The 26,238-nt window shown below is 42.9% G+C and overlaps 4 protein-coding genes across 4 annotated transcripts; 3 read left to right on the forward strand and 1 right to left on the reverse strand.

The window, feature by feature from the left end:
* The first annotated feature begins 440 nt into the window (after positions 1-440).
* On the forward strand, positions 441-7,934 carry si:ch211-146m13.3 (junctophilin-3). The gene is made up of 5 exons (XM_027012979.2): positions 441-1,702; positions 3,464-4,226; positions 4,439-4,563; positions 4,693-6,020; positions 6,323-7,934. Exons 1-5 carry the CDS (start codon positions 1,321-1,323, stop codon positions 6,401-6,403), a joined length of 2,679 nt encoding a protein of 892 aa, XP_026868780.2. The 5' UTR covers positions 441-1,320; the 3' UTR covers positions 6,404-7,934.
* Positions 7,935-8,730: 796 nt separating this feature from the next.
* Positions 8,731-13,874, forward strand: LOC113578475 (zinc finger protein 319). The gene is made up of 2 exons (XM_027011741.2): positions 8,731-8,878; positions 9,858-13,874. The coding sequence occupies exon 2, from the start codon at positions 9,892-9,894 to the stop codon at positions 11,662-11,664; it is 1,773 nt and encodes a 590-aa protein (XP_026867542.2). The 5' UTR covers positions 8,731-8,878; positions 9,858-9,891; the 3' UTR covers positions 11,665-13,874.
* Positions 13,875-14,115: 241 nt separating this feature from the next.
* csnk2a2a (casein kinase 2, alpha prime polypeptide a) lies at positions 14,116-18,172 on the forward strand. Its single transcript, XM_027011474.2, has 12 exons — positions 14,116-15,197; positions 15,311-15,422; positions 15,500-15,601; positions 15,819-15,869; positions 16,022-16,081; positions 16,178-16,261; positions 16,381-16,491; positions 16,598-16,699; positions 16,804-16,904; positions 17,110-17,258; positions 17,483-17,574; positions 17,664-18,172. Exons 1-11 carry the CDS (start codon positions 15,088-15,090, stop codon positions 17,554-17,556), a joined length of 1,056 nt encoding a protein of 351 aa, XP_026867275.1. The 5' UTR covers positions 14,116-15,087; the 3' UTR covers positions 17,557-17,574; positions 17,664-18,172.
* Positions 18,173-18,558: 386 nt separating this feature from the next.
* Positions 18,559-24,633, reverse strand: LOC113578290 (uncharacterized protein KIAA0895-like). Its single transcript, XM_027011460.2, has 7 exons — positions 24,454-24,633; positions 22,696-23,500; positions 22,466-22,609; positions 22,240-22,372; positions 20,326-20,631; positions 20,133-20,230; positions 18,559-20,053 (listed from the first exon to the last, which is right to left on the reverse strand). Exons 2-7 carry the CDS (start codon positions 23,461-23,463, stop codon positions 19,892-19,894), a joined length of 1,611 nt encoding a protein of 536 aa, XP_026867261.2. The 5' UTR covers positions 23,464-23,500; positions 24,454-24,633; the 3' UTR covers positions 18,559-19,891.
* Positions 24,634-26,238: the final 1,605 nt, after the last annotated feature.

Here is a 26,238-nt window from a genome sequence, read left to right on the forward strand (position 1 = left end):
CCTTAATTCAGTTTGACAGACATGTGATAATGTGATTAGTGAAGGTTGTAAATATACTTAATGGACAATTTCAATACATGGAATAAGCCAACAATAGCCAACATATTATCTTAAACAATAATATATCTACACAAAATAATTTATAGGGAAAAAAATGGGTGTTTTTATGAAGTATGAACCTTAATATTGTCACTTAATATATTGGCCTGCTTAAAACTAAATGTTAGAATCAAATTCACATGTTAATAGTGTAGATATATTAATTACCTTATTTTTTTAGGGTTAGTGTAGTTGGCAAATTAATATGTTTTGGCAGAGAGGTCAAAATGAATAGTGCATATGCGTGTAAGCTATGTAGCTGCAGATGGTGTCTCAGACTCTTTCCCTTTAAGAACGAGGACGAGGCGCATGAGTGGGGGAGGGTATTGGCTGGGGTGGAACGGTCCAGTAATGAGCACATTCTGAGCATCATATGGCTTAAGACAATACAAGATCCATTTCTTTATACATGTCTTTAAACCAAAAAGACAAAGGGGCTGGGAGGGAACCAGATCCTTCGCATTTTCTTATCTTTTCACCACAGTCTTCCGGGGAAGGAGCTTCACCTCTACATCACAGCGGGAGCGCAGAAAGGGAACAGAGAGGAGCAGAAGCACTGGGAAAATGCAGTGCCAGATAGGTCTTGTTAGGTGCATGACTGAGGAAATGCTGTATTTTTGTATTTAGAGCATGATTTAGACAGGAAACCTTGTTCTCTTCCACAGCTTTAGGCTCCTACTGGTCAACAATTACCCTCTGGTATATCATCATTTTTGTGTGCCGGTGCAGTACGTTGTTGGGGAGGGGGAGAGCGATGCAATGTCTGATTGAGTGTATCAATGCTGCTGCTGTGTGGGTCTGTGTGGCTGTGGGAGAAAAAAAAAATTGGGCCTTGTTTGCCTCCGGATCTCCACGCACGGAAAGCGGAGGACGGATGTGAGCTGCTGCCCAGCAGGGCCGTGTGGGGAGCAAGGGAGAAGCACACCATCTGCATGCTCGTGGGAAGAAGCAAGCATAATAAAGGCATCCATTACCCCAGGCCTGGCACTGACCGTGAGGAGCTATAACGCAGGAATGAGGGCCCGATGAGTTTGGTTGCTTCCCCTTATTTTGACTGGACTTTAAAGGAGCCTTCCCCCTTCTTCGCTTTATGCTGATGAGCTACTTGAAGGTTGGGAAGTGAAATCATTTTAGCATTTCTAATACTATCACAGTCTTCCTTTACTGCTATTTTCTGGGTTTCCTTGAGATTCTGAGGATTTGCCAAAACCTGTTACATGCATGTCCACTGGAGGCAGGTTTGACTTTGATGATGGGGGGTCGTACTGTGGAGGGTGGGAGCAGGGTAAGGCTCATGGCCGAGGGGTCTGCACAGGGCCTCAGGGCCAGGGGGAATATGCAGGGGCCTGGAGCCATGGGTTTGAGGTTCTTGGAGTGTATACATGGCCTAGTGGGAACAGTTACCAAGGAACCTGGGCACAGGGCAAGAGGCATGGAATTGGTGTGGAGACGAAAGGGAGGTGGAAGTACAAAGGGGAGTGGACACAAGGATTCAAAGGGCGCTATGGGAGGCTGGAGAGCACCAGCAGTGGGGCTCGTTATGAAGGAACTTGGAGCAACGGATTACAGGATGGTTATGGCTCTGAGACTTACTCTGATGGAGGTGAGAGTATTCCCACATCTATCACTGCTAGTTCTTTCATTCAGAATCTTTTGGAATTTCTGATACATCTCCACATATGTATAACGAAACTAAATTACTAGGGTGACAGTAAGTCAATCAAGTGAATTATTTTATGATGTCTATTTAAGTGGGCGTGTGGGTGGGTTGTGGGTGTATGTGTGTAAGGTAAAAAGTGCTATTGACAATTATGTAACACTGCAGTCTAAATTAGTATAGACTTGCTACATTTGTTAGTTTTTTTTAAATGATACACATTGTATGTTTACATCGACTCACTTTGACAGCCCAGTAAAAAGGACCTTAAAGTTAATTTTTGAAGCGATAAAAGCGCCACCATTACTACTACACCATGTCAGCCCATTTCTACAGCAACATCTACACAACCGACGCCTCTGTACAGTAAATTGCCATGGAAACCCAAAGGCAGCGGGTCATTGTGTCACCAGAGACTCTTGTGTTCTGAAATCTGATTGGATGTTTCCCATTTTGTGGTTTTGTATCTAATGTGTAACAATATCCGTTCATATATGAATGCGGAAAAACAATACTACGGCTCGGGTTACATTAGTACAAGACAGACGCACAGAAATGTTTTAATCTCACTGTTTTAAAATTATTTAAAATAATCCATATAACTACAGCTCGTTTACGTCTGAAAGCCCTAACAGAACACATTTATTGCTAGCGAGATTGCCGAAAACCAGGCACTCGATCGAATGTATTGAGATAGCAATACTAAAAAACGAAACAAGCAAAGTCTAACTGCCAATCAAATATGATAACAAATGTATTTATATCTTATTTTACCTACTGCAGGTTTAAACAAATGATTATACGAATGATGACTCGGTGCCAGATTGTCAGGTATCAAGCCATTGTTAAATTTCAGCACCATGGACAGTTACGCAGTGACAGTCACGGATTAACGTTAATTTGTGTAAGGAACCATGTGAGTTCGCCTTTGTTTAACGTAATTTTATTGTGTGGCTCTCGGTGCTTACTTATGGACTGATGACGGATGAATAACTAAGAAAAGGCTTGAAAAATCAATACCTAGAAATGCATGACATCGATTCTAAGGTACATCATTTGGTCTTACATCAGGTTCACAACTTTTGTTAGCAATCTTAATTCAAAAACAAATGTATGTACATTAGCTACGTGAAATTGCTACAGTAAACGAGAAAGAATTTTCTAATTGAGAATAATGGGAAAATGCCTGTACAAATTATAAATGATATTTTATTAGAATCTAATTTATTATTAAAATTGCAATGTTTTATTTTTTAAACACATCTCACACTGATCAGCAACACCACTGTTATATAGATAATGTATAAATTATATTATAAAGTTTCAGAACTGAATATATTTTAAGACTAAAATGCAGACTAAGGAGACTAAAGTGCTCAAATTAGAAAAACAGTTGTTGATTTTTTTTTTCTATAGCCCATCAAAGTATATTTTAAAACATGATTTTATTTATATATTTAGACAAGTTTTCAATTAATTTGTTTGGGAAGTTGTAAAAAAGCATCAGGCTACAGGTCATAGCCAATCCCAGTAGAAAAGAAATCGCATTCATTATTTCATGTGGAAGGTTTATAGCTATAAAATGTAATACATATACTTAGCACTCATATTTACTATCATACATACACACATAGTCTGTATGTGTTAGTACTAATACTTGGTGTGTTGTGACCAAGTTTGATTTTCTCTGTTCTGTCTTTCTGCAAGGCACATACCAGGGACAGTGGTTAAGTGGCATGCGACATGGCTATGGGGTGCGGCAGAGTGTGCCTTATGGCATGGCTGCAGTCATCTTTTCCCCTCTACGCACCTCCATAAACTCCCTGCGCTCGGAACACAGTGAGGGAGCCCCGACGCCTGAAGATGGCCCCGCCATGAGTGGGGCAGCTGGGAGCCCAGTGGGACGTGGAGGCTTCGTGCTTTGCGCCCAGAGTGATGTGGACAGGCAGAGAAAGCGGAAGGGCCGTTTCCGGCAGTCCATCCTGAGTGGCCTGAAGCTGCGGCGCTCTGAATCCAAGAGCTCCCTGGCTAGCCAGCTAAGCAAGCAGAGCTCCTTCTGCAGTGAGGCAGGCATGAGTACGGTAAGCTCGGCCGCATCCGACATCAACTCCAACGTCAGCCTAGGGGAGGCGGAGGCAGGAGGCAGTGTGGATGCCACAGTCACCGAGACGTACGTGGGGGAATGGAGGAACGACATGCGAGCAGGGTGGGGCGTCAGCCACCGCTCGGACGGGCTGCGCTATGAGGGCGAGTGGGTCGGGAACAAGCGGCACGGCTATGGCTGCACCACTTTCCCAGATGGGACCAAGGAGGAAGGCAAGTACAAGCAGAATGTTCTGGTGAGTGGCAAGCGGAAAAATCTAATACCTCTGCGCACCAGCAAAATCCGGGAGAAGGTGGACCGTGCTGTTGAGGCTGCTGAGAAGGCTGCGGAAATCGCTAGGCAGAAGTCCGAGATTGCATTGTCAAGGTAGGTCCAACACCTGACTCATCACGTTTTGATTTTAACTCTCAACTAAGCATACAGCTTCTAAAAACTCTAGCAACAACAAAGCTGTTGTATGTTCAATATTTGTATTAGCCAATTAGAACATGCTTAATAATACATAAAAAATAATATGTCATGCATAAAAAGGTAAATATTAAACTGGAGATAGTCTTTATTAATACCACTTGCTGCAGATCAAGCCATGCCCGTGGAAAAGCTGAGGCAGCAGAGGATGTTGCACTGAGGGCCCTGGAAGAGTGTCGTCTCGCCCGGATTATTGCCAAAGAACTCTCTCCCTCCTTCCATCATTATGGAAATGGTGAGAAAGACTCCACAAGACAAACACTTTCACTTACTGTATCTCTGGCTCAGTCTTAATTGTGAAGTATAGTAAGAATTTGCAGTTTAGAGAATTACTTACAAGTGATGTCTCCATGCCATTCACCAGGACTGGAGTGCCAGAGACCAAAGCGTCAGGAAAGAAAAGAGAAAGACATGGAAGTGATCTCCACTGGAACTGACAGCCCTGAGCTCTGCACACCAGACACAACTCCCCCAGCCCAGACCCCAGACCTGAGTCCTGCCCTGAGCAGCCCTTCCACACCACCCTGCAGCCCACCTTCTCACCGTGCCAGGAGCACCTGCTTCATGCGCCAGAGTGCCATGGATGAACAGGGAGGGGCTGAGATTCAGGTCTTGGTTGAAGGAAGAGGCTTGGACAATGGAAGAGGCAGCACCAACAGCTGGACTACTGACATGTATCCCAACAGGCGGGGGAGCAAGGGAGAAAGTAGCCGCTCCACCACTCCATCCCTGCTGGAGGAAGAGATCAGCCACATCAATGGACATGACCAAAACTCCTCCACTCACCACTCATGGGAGAATGGCTCTTCAAATCACAAGTCCAATGAGCGTGTCTCCTCAGATAAGGGATGGGATCATGTGCCACCCTGTCAAAAGCCCTGGAAGTATGCATCCTCAACTTACAAGTCCAGGGAACATACAGTCTCTAATCATAGAGAATGGGAACATATTCCATCCAGTCACAACTCTGTGGACCACAACTCTTCCAAGCTTAAACCACAGGTGCACACATATTCCAATCACAGGGCCTTGGGTCGTAATTTATCCAATCACAAAACCCATGATCATTCTTCCTCCAGTCACAGGCCAAAAGAATATATCTCCACACAGGCAAAACCACAAGACCGTGTATCTTCCCATTACAATCCTCGAGAGCATGTATCTTCCTATCGCAAGTCACACGAGCATGTCCACTCCCATCATAAACTAAATCAGTCCTTAAACAATCATACAGTTGGTGAATCAAGCTTGAATGACTACCAGCCACCAGAGCATGGAGTCAACAGCTCCACTTTGGGATGGACTGTTGAGAACTCTTCCCATTGGATCCCCTGCCACACAGAGCTGCCAGAGAAGGAGGACGAAAAGCTGGACGACTACCGGGTTGAAATGAGGTTCCAGCCCTTAGACTCCATTTCCCAGCAACACTTTGGCTCGGGCACAGAATGCCCGAGTCTCCAAGGGCACAATTCACAGAGACTGCGTCTGCGGAACCATGAAGGCAAAGAGTGGAGCCTGGCAGCCAGGGAAGGGTCCATGGACTCTGTGCAGATGCTGGACAGCCTGAATGTCGGGGTAGATTTGGAAGAGTGGCCTTTGCACAGGGACGTAACCCTTTCGCCCCCTTTAACATCTTCTCCGATCACGCTGGAACAGGATGGCGAGCATCTGAACCTGATCAAAACCAACTCAGTAAGTACACAGCCACAAATAGGGTTCTCTTTGTTTGCAGTTCTCCAAGGATGATAGATCTGCAGTAAGTGGAGTGATCTGCTGCTTATCATTGTGAACAGCTGCAAATGTACATAGATTAGCATTGTCATTCTTATTATACTGAGTACTCTTCAAAATAATGATCAGATTAAGAAAATAGAAGAAATTGCATGTGATTTGCAGTATGTTTTATTTTCACGGTCTCAGATGAATTATTTAAATGTTAAATATACCTTTAAGGATAACTAATTCTAAGTTATTTTTCCTGTTCCTTTTTGCAGGGCTCCAGCTCAGTCCTGGTTGTCATGGTGATTTTACTCAACATTGGTGTAGCCATTTTGTTTATTCATTTCTTTATTTAAACATAATGGCCTAGAGAATGTTACTAACAGCACTTACTATTAACAAAAAGTAAGATATGCACATGATGCACATTTAGCACCACTTCTTTATGTAAGGAACCCAGAATTTACGTTGGTCACACCCATGTACATTGGACAAGTCCATGTAAACTGTAAGCTTATTTTACGGTTCCATTAATTATATATTTCTATTATTATCCATTAGGTATCTTTGCTTACTTTTTCCTTATCCATAATAAAGGCCCATCCACAGTATTATTTAGGACTAAAAATAATATTGCACATATTTAGGTTTTAAAGATACAATATTTGCCTGATATAATTTGCCTCATATCTTTCAGCTCTTACAAAGCTATTTCTTTCCTTTTCACGGCACATCAGGCCTGATTCTTTTCTGAGCAGTAAGATCGTGTAGTTTAGTGAGATGGTCTTGTGGTCTTATGTACAATGATGTTGTAGCGCATGTGAGGTCTAGTGCAAAAGGCACTGATATGTAACTAGCCAGTCCAAGACTACACACCCCCACTAATATCCCAGGGTACAGCCCTACAAAAACGCTGCAATCGCTCATAAGTTTATGCATCTAAAACCTCTCATATCCATAACCAGATTTTGCATACTCTGTAAGTCAGAGGTAAGAGCTATCTTAAAGGGCTTCATCATGATATATTTTCATCAGAACCGAGACACACACATGCACAGTGAATGGGATAAGCTTGTAGCTGTCATGTTCACTGATATGATCCCCTTTAGCATTGTCACTGAATGTCAGCACAATTCCCTCAGTCGCTTAGTTTTACTTCACAGTATACACAAGTTCACTAGATATACACTACTATGCTGAACTCGCTACTAAAGAAAATAAGTTTCTTTGTAAAACACATCATACTTGCTATATGACATGAACCACAACAGAGGTACATCGGTGATTGAGTGTTATGCTCTGTAAAATTTGAGACTGTTACCTTTTGACCACTGCTTTCAATATATATATTCTGTATTACCGAATTAGTATCTTTTAACAGTCTGCAAGATATAATTGATAATGCTGAGTGCCTTTTTAATTAAAAAAAATCATCCCAGCAAGCAGGCTTTGTATAGGTGACAATGCATACAGAAGTCATACAAGGAGGCATGGAACAGTCTGTCTCTATCCCAACCCATGTTTGATCCGATTGAGTTGGCTTTCGAACACTGAGCCTGTGGAGATTTTTACAGCATGTTTGTTGGCCTGTTTTATTCTGCTGTTAATCTGTGTGAATTTCTGCCTGTCTCTCTGTCCAGCAACTTTAGGTGACAATAGGGACTGAAAGCAGTGTAAAAAAATGCCAGCTTACGTTACTCAGTGGGACCTGACTGAAATCGTCTAAATTAATGAATGATAAACTGCTACTGTATATTTTATACTACTCATCCAGTGACATCTTCATGTTGTGAAATCATTGCATGCCCGCGCATGCCTTTTCTTACGCAATGATTTATGAGGTTGTTTCCAAGTTATGTGGAAAAATTAATAAAATGTTTGAGGTTATGATATTCTCTGCTTTTTCTTAACAAAAAAGAGAGAGTAAGAAATAGAAAAACACAAAAAGGGCAAAATACAAACATCGTGGGCGAGTGTTTAAAACCGTGTAATGCGAGAAAAAAATGGAGCAGGTATATGATCAACGGATACTGAATATTTTTTTAGATTAGCTAATGATAGGCTATATCTGTAGAGTGTAGATTACTAAACAAAATTTAAAGAAACAACCGATCTACACCATAACAGTTTGTAACGGTTGTAGTTTATAGTTTTTTTTTTATTGCAACGCAATCGGTCATGACTAATAAATCACCAGATGTTGCTAAAATTGTCTAAATCTGTTACTAAAATAGTCTAATAGTGACTTGCTATGTCTCCCTCTATGGATATGCTGCTGTACTCCAGGACCGATGCTCTAATAGCTATAATAACAGGAGCGATGCCGTTCCACTGTCTGGACCCGCGGCACTGTGTGAAAGCGTGACTGTGAAACACTGAAGCGCCACGGAGAATTTAGGGTCCTGCTCAAATAAGCGTGTCATATTGCACATCGTTTCAATATTCCGATAAAAGGCACACATTATGTTTTTATTAAAAAAATAGCATATGATCGCTTCTGATTTCAAACGTTTTTTGTTTTAATTGAGCGAGACTTTTACTATTTTGAGTGGACTGTTTATGTCGGTTTTACGTAGACGCATGCAAAGCTCATATAAAAAACACGGTAATATCATTTAAAATATGAATTAGGATGTTTTTCTCTTGTTTTGAATCCGCCCATATTATCTGGGTGTCAGCCTTGTTCGGGGGGCTGGTCAATGAGGTCCGATGCGTCACATTTCTTTGGGCCTTCTAGATCCCACCGGCAGCGGATCGACTGCTTTCCCCCCCTCGACCAGAACCGTCTTGGGTTTTTTTTTTTGCGCCATTTGGATCGCTCCGAAAATAAGGTATTGAGTCGGACGCGACGAAAAACACGGCTAACGAAATGTTGCGACATCATATCCCTATATCGATGTACTGTGTCTGTCTAGCCACATAGTGAAGTGGGGAGCCCAGGGCTGGCGTCGCTCTGGGGCTTCTGCACGGCCTTTGGGACTCCTGCTAGCCAGAATACGCTCTTTGCGCCTCTCACCTATCGTACTTTGTGCAGTTTTGCATGCGCTAAGCGTTATTAGCGCTACCAGTCGGTTAAAACAAGGGCATTAGCCAAGCTAAGTGTGAAGGCTAGCAGCCGATGTACAATTGCTAGGCAGCTAGCTAAAGTTGGCGTTAAGAAACTGCGAAAATTGCTGATAAAACGCAAGTTTAACCAGCACTTTGCAGCCTGAGCCTAATTTTTGACTGTTTGTTGCATCGACCAAGCATTTGTTCTTCTGTGGAAAAGCCGAGGAGTGTGTAGATGTATTTTTTTCGGGTTTCACCTATTTCTGTTGGCTATAGTAGGCTAGCAGGCTTAAATCTGATCTGCGATTTCAGAGACCGTTTTAACCCTATAATAACATGACGTGAAATGGTAACCCATTATATTTTAGACATGGAAGATTGACTTCCTAACTACTGTACGCGATATAATCTTCACTGAAAACGCAAAAAGGGTCAATTTCTGTGCGCACACATTTGTCTTAACAGCTTAGTGCAATGTGTACGGTAAAGATCATTTAAAATTATCTAACATGCTATGCCAAACCAAGTGCATACTACAGAACAATGCACAGAAATATAATTTGAATAGTTTCAAGTAAGTTGACCCTATTTCTTTCTTGGCATGCACACCACCAAATTCCATATGCTGAGAAGTTCTGCCAGGCTGTTAATTTCATATGAACCTAGAGTGATAAAAAAAGAAAATTACATTCACAGGCCTTTCCATTACATTTCTGGTGAAATCCCCATAGTACAGCCCCCTTGTCGTTTATAATTGCCCAGGTCCCACTGTGCACTGTGAAAGCTGAATCCATACATGTACAGCGGAAGGATGACGGAGGCATGGCAGCAGCAGCATGCAGTGGCCCCTCCACCTGTTGCTCATCCCCTTCTTCAGGGAGCAGAAAATCCCCTGGGCAGCGCGGTGTATGGCATCGTCCTGCCGGCCGACCCCGCCTTGCAGCAATCCCAGCACAGCCAGCACGCCCAGCAACACCCGGTGCCGGCCCAGCAGCCCTCCCTGCAGGTGGGGAGCGAGGGTGGGCATAAGTGCGGAGCCTGTGGCCACGACATATCCCACCTGGCCAACCCACACGAGCATCAGTGCATGGTGAGCCAGGATCGCTCCTTTCAGTGCACCCAGTGTATGAAGATCTTCAATCAGGCCACTGACCTGCTAGAACACCAGTGCGTGCAGGTGGAACAGAAGCCCTTTGTGTGTGGCGTGTGCAAAATGGGATTCTCCCTTCTCACCTCTCTGGCACAGCACCACAACGAGCATGCGAATGGGAACAACCCCATGAAGTGCTCTATCTGCGAGAAAACCTACAGACCAGGGTCGTCGTCCTCTAACCCACAGCAGGCGTCCACTGGGGAGACCTCCAGCGGTGGGGCAGCCATGGGCTCCCCATCCTCCACTGCTTTTCAGGCCTCCGACAGGCCCTACAAGTGCTCGGTGTGCTCGAAGGCGTTTCGCCACCTGTCCGAGCTCTCTCGCCACGAGCGAGTGCACACAGGTGAGAAGCCCTACAAGTGCAACACGTGTGAAAAAAGCTTCAGCCAGGCGTCTCACCTGGCGCACCACCAGCGCACGCACAGTGCCGACCGCCCATACAAGTGTGCCGTGTGCGAGAAGACCTTCAAGCACCGGCAGCACCTGGTGCGTCACATGTACGCCCACTCGGGTGAGCACCTGTTCAAGTGCAACCTTTGCGAGCTGCACTTCAAGGAGTCATCCGAGCTGCTGCATCATCAGTGCCAGCCGGCCGGCGAGCGGCCCTTCCGCTGCACGGCTTGTGGCAAGAGCTTCAAGCGTCCGTCGGACCTGCGCCAGCACGAGCGCACGCACTCGGAAGAGCGCCCGTTCCAGTGCGAGGAGTGCCAGATGAGCTTCAAGCAGCAGTACGCACTCGTTCGCCACCGGCGCACGCACAAGAATCCCGCCGACCGCCCCTTTAAGTGCAACCAGTGCGACAAGGGCTTCCTGCAGCCCAGCCACCTCCTTTACCATCAGCATGTGCACGGCATTGAGAGCCTGTTCAAATGCGCCGCCTGCCAGAAGGGTTTCCGGCAGTCCGGGGAGCTGCTCCGGCACAAATGCGGCGAGTCCGGCTCCGGCTCCGGCGCTGCCGAGAAGCCGTACAAGTGCGACGTGTGCGGAAAGGGCTACAAAAAGTCATCAACACTGCAGCGGCACCAAAACTCCCACTGCACGGAAAAGCCATTGAAGTGTTCCCTGTGCGGCCGCCGCTTCCAGTCCTCGTCTGACTTTGTGCAGCACCGCTGCGATCCAGCTCGCGAGAAGCCCATGAAGTGCTCGGACTGCGAGAGGCGTTTCAAATACTCGTCCGAGCTCCAGAGACACCGGCGGGTGCACACGGGCGAGAAGCCATTTAAGTGCCCTACCTGTGACAAGGGGTTCAAGCAGCGTGAGCACCTTGCCAAACACGGCATAGTCCATTCACGTGAGGCCCAGTTTAAGTGTGTTTGGTGTGGGGAGTGCTTTGGAGAGCTGGGGGCCCTTCAGGAGCATACAGTTCAACACACCGCAGAAGGAGGGGGCTACCCAGTAGCCCCATGCATACAGTAGCAGCTTAAAACCTTGGGCTCTCTAGCTTCTTACCTCGTTAATGAAGCCACGAACGTATAGCGCAGACGTTAGAAGTATGACGCTCTTGATAGGATGCTAATTCTGCTCTAACGTATTTTGTTGCGTAATTATAAAGACAAGAAATAAAACCTGTGATAGGATTTTTAACGTTTCATTTTACAATAATACCAGTATTCCTTCTTCCAGCCAAGCCTTAAAAAGCTTAATCTGGATAGACTAAAAACAACAACAAAAAAAACTTGCCTCAGTAACCACAAAGCTGTACCACCTGAATGTTCAAGTCGATGTAATGGTTTGAACAAGTGTATTTCCATGTTTGTGGCACATATTTGTGATAAGGAGTCTTGCCTCTCATTTTGATGACACATTACATACTTGTGGGAGGTAGAGTAAAACAAAACATTTAAAAGGTATTAGAAGTCTTAACGTCAAATTCAAATAGGTCAAAAAGGCTAGTGATTCTGTTTAACCCTACTCTCTTTGGTATTTGAAATACAAAATATTCTGAAATATAAAAATAGGAAGAATTGTGTGCCCATGTGTGTGTTTGTTACCCTTTCAGTTTTTATTTCAGTATCACTGAACTTAATTCATTCACTGTGTCAGACATTTAGCACATCATAGTTCTGCTGTCATCTTCAAGGTTGACTACAAATACAAGGGACACTTGAGGATTTTTGAAATTGGATTTCACTGGCTGGAATAAATTATTGGGGCCTGTGATTGACAAATTGGTTGCCTTTTGATCCTGTGCAGTATATGTAAAACCTCATGCTTTTCACCAGCCATAGTACTTGTATATATTAAGGCTCAGTATAGTGACTGTAGGTATGTATCTGTAACGTATAACTCCTAATGCCTAACCCATGATGTAACAGGGTATGTGTATGCATGAATAGCCTAAAATTTGTATGTTAATATTTTATGTTGTAAACTGTCACCGGTGCATATTTTGTATGTTCTCTTATAGGCAAAAGAATTAGTTACTCTCGAGTATTGCAATCTATGTGATCAGCAAAGGTGATTTTTTTTTTCCCCCTGTAGTTACTATGGGAATTTAAACAATTACCAGTAACACATTTGCTGGTATGCTTACAGTTTACAGTAACACAGTGACTTACTTTTGCTTTTGACCTGCCTAGTAACAGCATGTCTGTCCTATTTGGATAAAACAAATAAACAGAAGGGGTTGTTACTGCTCAGTGATGCTCTAATATTCACAATACTGTTCAGAAATTGATGTTTTTGTAATTATATTACTTGAGTACAGTGGTAGAATTTAGTGTCTGTGTATTTGCACCATACTGTAAACTTTGTTTCATTGATCATCTCTGAGGACAGGGCTTACTTTATTATAGTGGATCTAGAATGATTACATTTATTATAAGACACAATGTTACATTTATTTGCCATATATTTGTGTGTGTGTGTGTGTGTGTGTGTGTGTGTGTGTGCGCGCGCGCGCACGTGCCTGCTTCCCGTGAGTTAATGGAACTAATCCCCCTGAATTGTCATGCCTTTGTAAAAGTCGCTGATGGGTAACATCCCATGATTTAATTAGCATCTTATTACTAAAATAGTCAACCAATATTAAAAGGATTCTAATGCATTTTGGTTGTATTAAGTAATACTACTGAGTACTTTGTGGTGTTATTTAATTATAAATCAACTAATGTGTAAATTTGGATAGAATTGCACCATAATGCATCAACAATTGTGCTGATCATAATTATTCATACAAAATGGCAGAAGACTCAAGCAGACAAGATGTCTGTAAAGACACATCTGATTTTAAAACATAATTATATATTACATTTTGTATTTGTTGATATCAGCAACTGCACCGTGGATGATCTAAAGAGGCTGCAGGCTTTTGCTCCAGCCCTTGAAAGCTCTGCCCCTTTCACTAATGACCACACCTCTCTAACCAAGAAAAGATCCCAAGTAATGAAGCCTTATATATTTAAATTGAATGTCATAGATATTAAAGCAGGATTACAACTTTCCCAACCCTACCCCAAGCCATCCTCTCATTATGTTTATTGCTTACACCCTCAATCAATCCGAAGTGACTGGCGTATGTAAATAACCCTATATGTAAAAAAGATCATAATCGTGCACAAATATCTTCACTCGTGTACCATCACATAAGGCTACATGACATTAACCAATAAATGTTTGTAAAGATAGATCTACGAGTCATTTTCTGTTCCTTTTTAATTTATGAGTATTTCGTCATTTTAACAAGACCGAAGAATCGCAAGACCATGTAGGAAACTCGTTCAATTTCATTATGCGTCCAGATTGCCTCGATGAATCTCGGCATACCTTTCGTTTGGAAAATAACTTTACCTGGAAGTGTATTGAGTACTTCCGGCGCCCTAATCTAACCCCAGATAGAAGGGGCTAAGCTAGCAAAGTAGTGAAGGGACCCCTACACCCCTCGGCAGAAGCACTGGGTTCCCCCCCTCCCCCCCAGGATTTTTGGTTAATATATTTTCTGTTAATAGACTCAGACCTCTTAGGTGCATTTCGGGTTGGTAATGACAAACTAGCCAATAAGGGGGCAATTTCTCGAAATGACAGTTTAGAATGAATGTCATCCTAATAGCGTTACACGAAAAAAAAACCCGTCGCTGAGGAATCGCGCTATCTAGCAAGCTAGCGTAGCTAGGCAACTGTGTTGTTGAATCTGGCTGGATAGTCCGCTATCTAGCTAGGTTCTCACTCTTATTACGAGCACTCATCGGTGTTAAATGCAGCTAGAAACCATTGACCAGTAGAGAAATCTGACCAGCCTGCTGGTCTGCGTTTATTGTCAAACGCCATTACAATTTCTTGCTAGCTAGCCGACTAGCCAGCAGTAGCTAACGGAATAACCAAACAGAGCAGATTTGAATTGATTCACCGTCGTCGTATTACGGTAAGATCTATTAATTTGCGTAAGCGTACAAGGCCGTCTCCGTTTAAATGAGAGAGCCAGCTACATATTAAGTTAATTAAGATAGCTAGCGCCACAGATGTTGCGTTTCATGTCAATTAGCTAGCGAGCTAGCTAGCTGTTAATCAAGCGTCTGTTTTTCACGTCACTGCATGGCGAGCTAATTAGCCAGCTATGCTTTCTCGCATTTTCATCAGATCTTACTGACTAGTGTTCTTACGCTGGCGTTCTGTCGGAAAACGAACAGTTTGCTTTTAATCAAACTGGGACAATCCTTAATCGTTGCACAGGCGTTGTGGTCATGGTCCCCGCTGCATTGCAGCCGTCTTTCGTTGGAGAAATCTGTCGCGAATTCCTATTCTGAAACATCTTGGTATAAGACCCCTCAAAAAAGACGCTCGGCTTCTCACTGCTGCTTTGGAAGTCTTGTAGTTAGTGGGGGAAAGGCAGATCAGTTTCCCATGCCCGCCATGCCTGGTCCGGTGGCCAGCAAAGCACGGGTGTATGTTGATGTCAACACTTTGAAGAGCAAGGATTACTGGGATTATGAAGCACATGTGCCTAGTTGGAGGTATTAAATGTGTTAATTTATCAAGTATTGGGGGTAAATCATTTGGGATGCTGCATCTGATTGAGACACACTCTCTCTCTCTCTCTCTCTCTCTCTCTCTCTCTCTCTTACAGTAACCAAGATGACTATCAGTTGGTGCGAAAGCTTGGAAGAGGAAAATACAGTGAAGTGTTTGAAGCCATCAATATTAATAGCAATGACAGGGTGGTAGTTAAAATACTCAAGGTGAGGTGTGAAGTGATGTGTGTACACACATGGAAATTTGCATATAGCTCCTTTTTCACCATGCCCTGACTTTTCAGCCTGTCAAGAAGAAAAAGATCAAGCGTGAGATCAAAATCCTGGAAAATTTAAGGGGTGGAACCAACATAATTCGCCTTGTGGACACAGTGAAGGATCCTGTGGTAGGTCCTGTGGTAGTTAATGTTCAGTACTCTTGAAACATGTCTAGAGCTATCTGGCATGTATGGGACTGAATGATTCCCTATGGCTAAGGCAAGATTTGCACAAGAATTCATCATCATATTCCAAATTTTAGATGCTTGCTATATTTATACTTGATTATACTGTAATAATTCATATCTTGATTGTTAATGAATATTATGTCTGTACTTCATGTAGTCTAGAACACCTGCCCTTGTCTTTGAGTGCATCAATAACACAGATTTCAAGGTAAAAGTACTACTATTATTAAAGAACTTTGAGATATCTCAACAGAATTGCAGTTCAACAGTAAATGTTGCCAGTATAAAGAACATCATAATATTTCTGGTGGAAGAAGATGTATTTGACTTAATTCTCATTGTCTTAATTCTTATTTTTAGGATCTGTACCAGAGATTAACAGATTTTGATATTCGTTTCTACTTGTATGAACTTCTAAGGGTATGAGCATACTATATCATTGGTTCTGTTTTTTCCCCACTTAACTCAAATTTAAATGAGGATTCTCTTACCTGTTTTGTTATGGTTTCTCTCTAGGCTCTGGATTACTCTCATAGCATGGGGATCATGCATCGGGATGTAAAGCCACATAATGTCATGATAGATCACCAGATGAGAAAGGTAACCGCTAATGTTGTTTCTAATATCTTCAGGCAGCTGATAGGAAGGAAATGGGTAACTTATGGATTCACTCACACACACACACACACACACACACAAAAATTACTTATGTGTTTTAGTTGCGTCTGATAGATTGGGGCCTTGCTGAGTTCTATCATCCAGCCCAGGAATATAATGTAAGGGTGGCCTCAAGATCTTACAAGGGACCAGAACTGCTGGTTGACTATCAGGTATAGTGTTTCAGCAGTACTAGACAAACATGTTTTTGTTGTTGTAATGGATACTTCAGTTATTTTGGCACAATGAGAAGTCTTGAATATCCCAAATGCTTTGTAGATGTATGACTACAGTTTAGATATGTGGAGCCTGGGCTGCATGCTGGCCAGTATGATCTTCCAGAAAGAGCCCTTCTTCCATGGCCAGGACAATTATGACCAAGTAAGAGCCACAAAATTGTGATATGCACTAGACATATAAACAAATGGTTGCTTTCTATAGATTGTACAAGTGGGCAATGACTGAACTATACATTGTTGCTCCAGCTTGTCCGCATTGCTAAGGTTCTCGGGACCGAAGAACTTTTCAGCTACCTTAATAAATATCACATCGAATTGGACACACGCTTCAAAGACCTGCTTGGACAGTGAGTTTTATTTAATGTACTGCATCTGAGGTGATTAGCGTTAGATGAAAGATTTGTGACATTCACAGAATCCTCAGTGAACAACACTGATACCAGTTAATACTGAATGTTATATCTGAGCATTTGTGTTTCATTGTGTTTCAGCAGTATAGGTTTAACACCCTTTTTTTTTTTTTTTTTCCCCCCAATTAAAAAAACTCTGCAGGCAAACGCGGAAGCGTTGGGAGCACTTTGTTCAGCCGGAGAATCAGCACTTGGTGAGCCCCGAAGCCCTGGACCTCTTGGACAAGCTTCTGCGTTACGACCATCAACAGAGACTGACTGCCCAGGAGGCTATGGAGCACCCCTACTTCTGTGAGTCTACCCACACTGTCTTCCATTTTCCATTGCTATGTCAGTCCCTCAAGTTTCTTGTGAATATTTAGCTTCTGTGCAGAATTCAAGCATAGGGTAATTATAAATATAGACAAGTATGTGGCTCTTGTCAGTGTTGCTAGAATGTGCTACAATTATTTTACTTCACACATCAAGTGAAAGGTGAGTCCAGTCTCATGGGGGTTGCATATGTCTGTGTGCAGATCCAGTGATGAACGGACAGTCTCTCTCAAACTCAGATGGCAGTCTGGCAATAAGCAGCTCAACCGCAACATGATGATCTAAAAGCTAAAAGGTAAAGACTGTTTGCAGCAGTGTGCTCATTTGAGGGAAGAAGTCACTGTGACCTTTGTAAACCTTAATTTCTTCTCCTCCTTCTTGCAGGAGAACCTTTTTACCTCAGTGTTTGGCAGAGCCCCTGCGTTTCAGGTGTAAAGCTTCACTATTGGAGCAAGAAGTCATTTAGTATCACATGTACAGAAGGGACACACAATGGGCTGGCCAAATCCCTCTCCTCCCCTCACCTTTCTTCACTTTGTATTAGTGCTGCTTGTTACAGTTACCCAAATACCAAAAACTGGTATTCGTTCTGTCCCCCTTGTCTCCTCTATAATGCTGTACATCTCTCAACAAAAAATAAGGAAAAAAGAGAAATATAAGATATTGTGGTTGGGAAAGAATGCCTGCTCTTTCCTCATGACTCTCAGGCTCCGTATGACTGATGTGGGCTCAGGATCCAGGTTGCATTATGTGCTGGAAGATTGTGTTGGTCAGTGACTTGCCCTGCTGAAATGTGCGCAGATTCTAAATTATAGTATTATTGGGTATGGAGGCTTTTCTGCAATCTATTGAAAAATATCATATATTAAACAAGAGATGATAATTTTTAACCAGTTTGATATGCGAGTGTGTATTTTTAACCTTTGTGTTTGCTGGTGTCATGGATGTTTCAAATATAAACAGTGACAGTTGTGCTGCTATTAAGGAACCAGCTGCTTCCTGGGGTCTAAATTAAGCCTAGCCCTTAACCTAAAAAAGCTTTTAATGGAGAAGCCCAAGTCATAAGTTACGGTAAGTCACGGCGTGACTGGGGTAGCCTAATCATTGCAAGTAATACTGAATACACTGGAAAGTTTGTAGGTAATTAGAATTAGCAAGTTGATTTAATATGTTAAGAGGGCTACAATGCTTTTAAGACCTTTTGAAGTTTTATGCCCATGATGGCACACCAAACCTAATTCACTTTATTCATAAACTCCAGAATTTAGGACGACAGTGGTGAAGTCTATACTATTTTAATAAATTGCAGAGTATTTTGAACATGAAATGTGCATTGTCCGTGCAGTACAGAGAAGATTACTATAGTAAGTTTAATATGTATTTTCAAGCATACAAATGGCCACTACAGATGAGTTCTCCACCCATCTAAGGCACATCCACATCACCTCCTCACATCTCTTCCTGAGTCCATCACACTTCCTTCTGAAATGTACAACACTGAGGAAGCTGCAGGCAATGGGCCAGATCTGGTTGGTTGTGTACAGGCATTGAGAGCAGAGGCTGCAGTGGTAACTGGCTTACATGAGCACTCACATCACATTAGCATGAGAAATGAAGTCCACCAAGGGTGCTCCAAAAAGAACAATCGCATCATCTGTCCATATTGAACTACAACCGGTGGCCTTTTCTATGTTGACATTTATATAAAATGGTGTCATTTAATAGGGTGAAAAGTCAATTGCACTTAGTGGTGTTTTTCCCCTCAATGACACGACCATGGTTCACAGCCACCATGGAACTTTTTGTTGAACATCCTTGGTGTCCTTTTGTAATACTACGGTGTACAACAATGTACTCCTTCAATGGAGATATAAAGCTAAAACCAAGAACATTCAGTTTTCATTATGAATACAAGAGTTAAATAAATAATAAATACTTGCATAAATACATATATACTGACAGTGGTTTAAAAAAAAAACTAGCAGTGTATTAAAACTTCATTACAGGAACTACATTAAATACAATGTTCATGTAGAGAACACAAGGGAAAGTGGGGTCAGTGATGGAGTGTGAATGGTACTTTAAGTAGCTCTGGCTTGGCTAGGAGCTTTCATTTAAATATGGAAATTGATTTATAATAAGTGCAGCCCTGCCAAAGCAATTAAGATACCTTTGAGCTTTCATTAGCCTCTAATTAATTGGCTACCATTATTATACAGTATTTTTGAGGATTCAACCATTTGACAAAGGTATACTGTTCTGAGAAGTTGACAATCTCAAATTGTAAACATAAATATTGTGGATGTGGTGGCACTTCAAGAAGCTTTAATAAAAACTGTTATCACTTCACTGATACCAACATGGTCAATCCATTGTAAAGACCTCTCCTTGGACATAACCACCAAGTGTGTACCAGCATGAAATGCTGTATATGTGAAATCTGATGGTGATACTGATAAAATCCAGGTGGAAATGAATCTTATTTTCTTTTTCTTTCGGACACTGGTGTCACTCCTGGAGTGATTCAGTTCGATTGTGATGGGCATATTTGTGAAAGGGAGGCAGATGTTCAAATCTGCCCACGTTCTCCGGCTGTCCGGCTGCCTGAATACTCAGGGAATTAATTCTTGCAGCTCTGCATCACTGAGCTCATTGACGGTGACAATGTGGTCGAGCTGCTGCCGGTACCGTTCCTCATCCCGCATGAAGTGAGGGATCCTTGTTCCACGGAGAATGGCATGGTGGCGAAGTCGCTCCACGTCTTCGTAAGACACCTGCAGGAAAGATTTCCTTCAGTCATAACTCTGTGCCATGTGTGCAGTGATACAATCAACTCCAATCAATAAAATGTACCTTTCCCAGTGAGGTTAGCATCTTGAAATCTATATTTGTCCTATGGCGTAGAATTCTTAGGATTCCATCAAGATAAACCTGATCTTTACTGAAGCAGCCTGTAGGTTAAATTATCAGTGCAACACCATTAAGACATAACACTCAGAAAAAGGTAAAGTGTCGAAAGTGTGATTGCTGTTCCATGTTTCTTCACCTGGTTTCGAGGTATCTGTTTGTCCCCGTTTGGCACGGAGGCAGTATTCCCAGCGTACAGCAGGGTCCTGGACGAAGCGAGCGATATGACTGAAGAGCTGGCTGAAACTCATCCTGGCTGCATGGTGCACGGTGTAGTACAGGAGGGCAGCTCGCCATAAGAACGGCTGTTTCCGCAACAGCACACTGTGCAGGCTGGCCAGGCCTTCCTCCGTTGGATTGGCTGGCCTCAGTTCAAACTGCTTTCTGCCAACAGCAGTGGCCCAAGGCTGCATGTTGTTGTTCACGCCTCGTATGTAATGTGTACCTGAGAGCGGGGATTTAAGCAGATCAGCAAGAATGTTGCAAGCTGCATCAGAAAGAAAGAAATCATCACAATGAACATGTATGTGTTCCTGTGTCTGAATCTAGAATTTACTAAAGCTTAGATTTAAACTAGACTGCCACATAACAGACAGCTGGGGACTGAGCATTCTCTGCTTCAGCTCCTAAAACATTCCCTAAGCCATCTGCTGCTCTGATACGATCACTACATTTAAAAACAGACCCAGACTGGCTTTCCATGACCAATTGTTCCCATAACCTTAATGACCCCCAGTTTAACTTGGTCTTAGAGTTTTTCCATTATTCTTATTGTTGTTATTATTATTATTATAAACATGAACAACAAGAATAACATAAATAACAACATCAGCTTTGTTCTTTGTAGGATGTCATTTTAGAAAACCTAGTATGCATTAAAACTAAATAGAAAGAAATAAGCAATGTAAAGTCAACAAAAAGCTAATTTTAGATAAAATTTGACCATTGGCTGGTTTACTGAATTGGCTAGAATAGATCTTTCATCTTATGACAACTATACATATTTTTTCTGTTTTGAATGCCTCTGCAAAACTCAATGAATGCCTTTTTACCCCAGAACTATGGACTTAGAACACAACTTAGAACATCAATTACAAAGATGAGAGAATGGTAGCAAGGACATGAAAGAGCATGAGACCTAGAAGGGGGGGGGCCAGGGAACTGGAGACTAACGAGGGGGGCCAGGGAACTGGAGACTAACGAGGGGGGCCAGGGAACTGGAGACTAACGAGGGGGGCCAGGGAACTGGAGACTAACGAGGGGGGCCCAGGGAACTGGAGACTAACGAGGGGGGCCCAGGGAACTGGAGACTAACGAGGGGGGCCAGGGAACTGGAGACTAACGAGGGGGGCCCAGGGAACTGGAGACTAACGAGGGGGGCCAGGGAACTGGAGACTAACGAGGGGGGCCAGGGAACTGGAGACTAACGAGGGGGGCCAGGGAACTGGAGACTAACGAGGGGGGCCCAGGGAACTGGAGACTAACGAGGTGGGCCAGGGAATTGGTGATTAATGAGGGGGGCAGGGAACTGGAAACTAATGCTCAACAGACACGTGGCCTTGCCTATGCCAAGTGACAACTGGAGGGGGGTTAACTTTTTCCCAGGGAAATATTTTGTAATATTTACAATTACAGATAAGAAGGATTTTTATTTATGTTTTGGTCACCCCCCCCCCCCCCAAAAAAAAGGTTTTTCACTTTTTTTGATGTATGCATTACAATAAGACATTAAAACAATTGTTATTCTGCAAAGACTACTGCAAAAGTAATTACAAAGACTGATAAATATCTCAGTATACTTAATATTCATTTGGAACAGGAAAAAAATGACAAACCATTTATACTCACCAGCCACCAGAATTGCATTATTTATTGTTATTTATGAACTAATGTATTATTTATTTAAAATACCTACTTTGTATATACTTACTGGTAACCTGTTTTATAGATGCATTTTTATAAGCAATAACAGACTGTTGTCCATCTTTTGGCACAAGAATCACGTAGATGGGAAGTTAGCAAGTTGTTTTACTGGAATAGTTAAAGTTCATACCAATCTCATGTCTTAGCATCCCTTCTAGCCAGTGTTGTCTTGCTCCAGACAAGTTGATTGTCAGAGTTGGCCTACAGCTCTCTACTGTCATAACAGCCTGGGACAGGAGCTCGTCAGAGAGACACACCACCACCTTGCAGGAGAACCCAACACCAGTCAAACAAAAGAATGGGATTACATAAGTCAGTCATTCAAGCACAACATGCAGAAAGAGAAGTATACACACCTCACCCACACAGCCCTCTTTCTGTAAGTACTTGCGTGCAGTTGCCCACACACGACTCTTTGGTAACACACTTCCTCCTGTAACTTCTTCAAAGTTCTCATAGTTGCCAAACCTTCTCAAAACACACTCCATAACACCAACTGCCTGGAAACAGGAATAAATATTGTATTGGATAAACTGAGCAGTACTATAGGGTGTTGATGACACTTGTGAGTCCTAAATAAACATACCTGGGTAAGAAAAAGGGCAGAGCCTTCATTGTACTTCTCCAGGACGCTGCTGGGCTCTGAGCAGGCATACTGAAACTGGGGCTCATATTTATAATCAGACTGGAAAAAGGTCTGACGTTCCTGCTCGAGGTTTATAGGGCGCAGGGCCACTAGCAGGCAGGGCCCACGCGGAGTAGAAGGTGTGGTTAGCGGTACAGCCCCGACACCTCTGGCAATATGTGGCAGGGACATAGCTGGTCGGATTCGTCCTCTGCCCCCTCGGGGGGTCGGTGTGGAGTTCATAGTGCAGGTGCTCTCGCTGCGGCGCATCCAACTTCCAGGGCCCAGGCTGGGGCTCGTCAGACTTCGCATGGGGGGCGACGGCGCCCCACAGCGCCATGGGGGCTGCAGCACCTTCCTTTCAGACTGTGGATTGGTCCGAGGGAGTTGAGGTTTGACCTCCAGGCTGAGGGGCCTCCGGAGCTCCGCCCTCTTTGCAGGTCCATCCAATGGCTCTGTTCCTCGGATGCTGCTCACAGCTGCAGCCTGGGCTCTGAGCTCCGCTGGCGTGCTGCAAGGCACGCCAGCGGAGGGGTGAATCTGCGGCCCATTGTAGAGCCGCCTTTCCCTCTGGGTGATGCTACTTGCTCTGGCTCTGGCCCTGGCCCTGGCCCGGACAGGTCTGAGCTTCTCCAAACTGGACTCCACCTCTTGAATGTCAGCACTGGTAGCTGCCATGCCCTCCCCATCAGCCTGCTCCATACAGTTCTCTCCCAGATCCAGGACCATTGCAGCAGTCGTTCCACAGTCAAGCGTTGCTGCACCCCTGCCCACAAAAGGATATATGCTACACCACTTCTGGACATTGATAAAAATGAATGAAATAACAGCTCAGTAGTGTTCCCTATGCTAGACCAGTGTTATTCAACCCCTTCCTTGGGAACCAGTATCGGACCCATATTTTTTGCTCTATTCCAGTTCCCAGTACAACTGGTTCAGGTATTCAGTGTTACAAATGGCTTGATTCAGATGTATTAGGATATAGCAAAAACGTGGGCTGTATAGTAATTCACCCTCTTAAAGCTTTAAAAGTACTTAAACAAAGTAATCTTAGTATTAGGTTTGTACAACTTGGTATAATTTGTGGAATTTTGTGGAATTTGTCCATTAATGAAAGCCTCCAAGACTACTGATGAAGGTCTATTAATTTGTGTTTGAATGCATCCCAAGAACTGTTGCATGCAGAGGCTCATGATACACTGTAGTTTGCTCACTTTCAGTGCTTTGAATCATCAATCATAATATTAATAATATTCATATATTATGCATTTAACAAAATAGTAAGTAGCAAGAGTTCGTTTAGTGGTACAGAGAACGGGCAAAGGAATGGGAATAAATTTTTAAATGAAACAATAGTTTTAATTTCTGGACATAAAAATCATTAAAATAAGTATGACCAAGAAAGATTTCGACGAAGAAACCGCTACGTTTTGAGTCACAATGCAATACCCTACTGTATAGAGTAACGGAGTCTGAACTATTGAATGAGTTTTCATTTGCATAAACCGCTCCCATATAGATAAGACAATGTTTTTAATAACCGCGGTAAGAATGAGTAGATAGTATGCTACCTGATTTCACAACACATGTATGACTGAAATAATCTCAGTACTTTAGAGTTTAACATGTAATGACACCTTGTCGAAACGGGATGAATAAAACATGCCACACAATGAGTAGAAATAACGTAACGTATTGTAAATGGGCTCTATCACATACCATGCAGCCTTTTCTTGGTGGGGCGAATAAACGGGCGTCAACGAGTGGTCGGTGTGTGTTTAATTCATGGTTACATTCCGCGAACACTCTCAAAAGCAGCGGCTAAACCTCCGGAACAGACAAGCGAGCAATTTGGGTTTGGGAGTGAGCGGAGCAAGAGAATGGCCAGGATCGCGTTGGAACAAATGACGCGCTGGCGCAGCCAAATGACAGAACCGCGCACGGACGTTCTCTCTGCGTAAGCACGCACTGTCCTGCTTTCTGCACGCACAGTCCTGTCCTGCTTTCTGCACGCGCAGTCCCTGTCCTGCTTTCTGCACGCGCAGTCCCTGTCCTGCTTTCTGTACGCGCAGTCCCTGTCCTGTTTTGTTTGTTTTTTTTTGCACGCACAGTTCCGTCCTTGCACGAATCAAAATGCATATATAAACGGACAACATGTGAGCTGGTTTGTCGTAATAAATGTAACATTCAGAAAATGCATTGCTCCATTGTTCACCCCTGTTCCCACACCCGTGTACTTATTCAGTTTCAGACTACAATAATATAATATATTGTACTGACTATAGTGTCAGTCGTCCCTGTTTAGTTTAGTGACTGGAGAACGTGAGACTAAGGGATTTAAATAAACGCCCCGCAAACAGATAATAATTAATAATGTTAAAAATAGTGAATGAACAGGTGCCCTGTCAACATCTTTCTCGTTTCATATGAAAATAACTCTCACCATGCAAACATAGTTTCACATTGAGTGCATGTCATTAAGACTTTACAATAACCGCCAATGCACTGGGACACAAAACTACCAGTTTAGAGCAGGTTTGCTTTACTGAATTATATATCAATACTTTTGTGAGAACTGATAAAAAGTGTAAATAAAGTAACAAACTCTTCCATAGACTACACAAATTAAAACAATGCAAAACATAATCCACAAATTATTATCTACACACATGGTATTTTTAGAAGTTGATCGAGATAAAGGAGAACAAGTAATGTTTAAAGTTATTAGGTATGAGGAATACTTTTAGCTTACTTTTAGAATGTGTGCAATGCTCTGTGGGTTTGTATTTGAATAACTTGGCGCGCACACACACACACACACACACACACACACACACACACACACACACTCTGGAAGGTTGCCAGTTCAAGTCCCACTACTGCCAAGTTGCCACTGTTGGGCCCCTGAGCAAGGCCCTTAACCCTCAAGATGTACTCATTCATAATTGTAAGTCACTTTGGATAAAAGCATCAGCTAATTGCTGTAAATGCATGCATGGACACACACATGTACAAATAGATGTTTGCACACACATATATACACAAAAAGAACCCTGATATTTCTTTTGTTATTTAACTTTTGTTTATATGTTAAACATGCTATGGTCATGCAAGTTCTGCATACTGCAAGTTGAGTTGAGTTTCCTTATAGACTTTCCTTATAGCAGGGACTTTCCTTATAGCAGGGACAGGGAACCAGGAAAGTGGGAACTGCAAAAGTCCTGCAAAATATACTCTTTTTTTCCCAAGCAATCATAGTTTCTTCACCATAGAGAAAGTGTGTGGGGATTTTCAGGATACCTGGCACAGGCACAGTGAAGCGGCTAAGCAGGAAATAGGGATTTTCTTTTTTTACTATTCAGTTTTGTCATTTCTACTTTTCAATGGAAAACTGTACACAATTTTCCCTGCACACAATGCTTGCTCAAACAGTTACTCCCAGTTCCCACTTCACCAGCGAATGCTTTGAAGACAGGTGTTCACGATATCCAGAGATTTTCCTAC

The sequence above is a fragment of the Electrophorus electricus genome, chromosome 1 (assembly GCF_013358815.1).
Source record: "Electrophorus electricus isolate fEleEle1 chromosome 1, fEleEle1.pri, whole genome shotgun sequence".
Lineage (NCBI taxonomy): Eukaryota > Metazoa > Chordata > Actinopteri > Gymnotiformes > Gymnotidae > Electrophorus > Electrophorus electricus.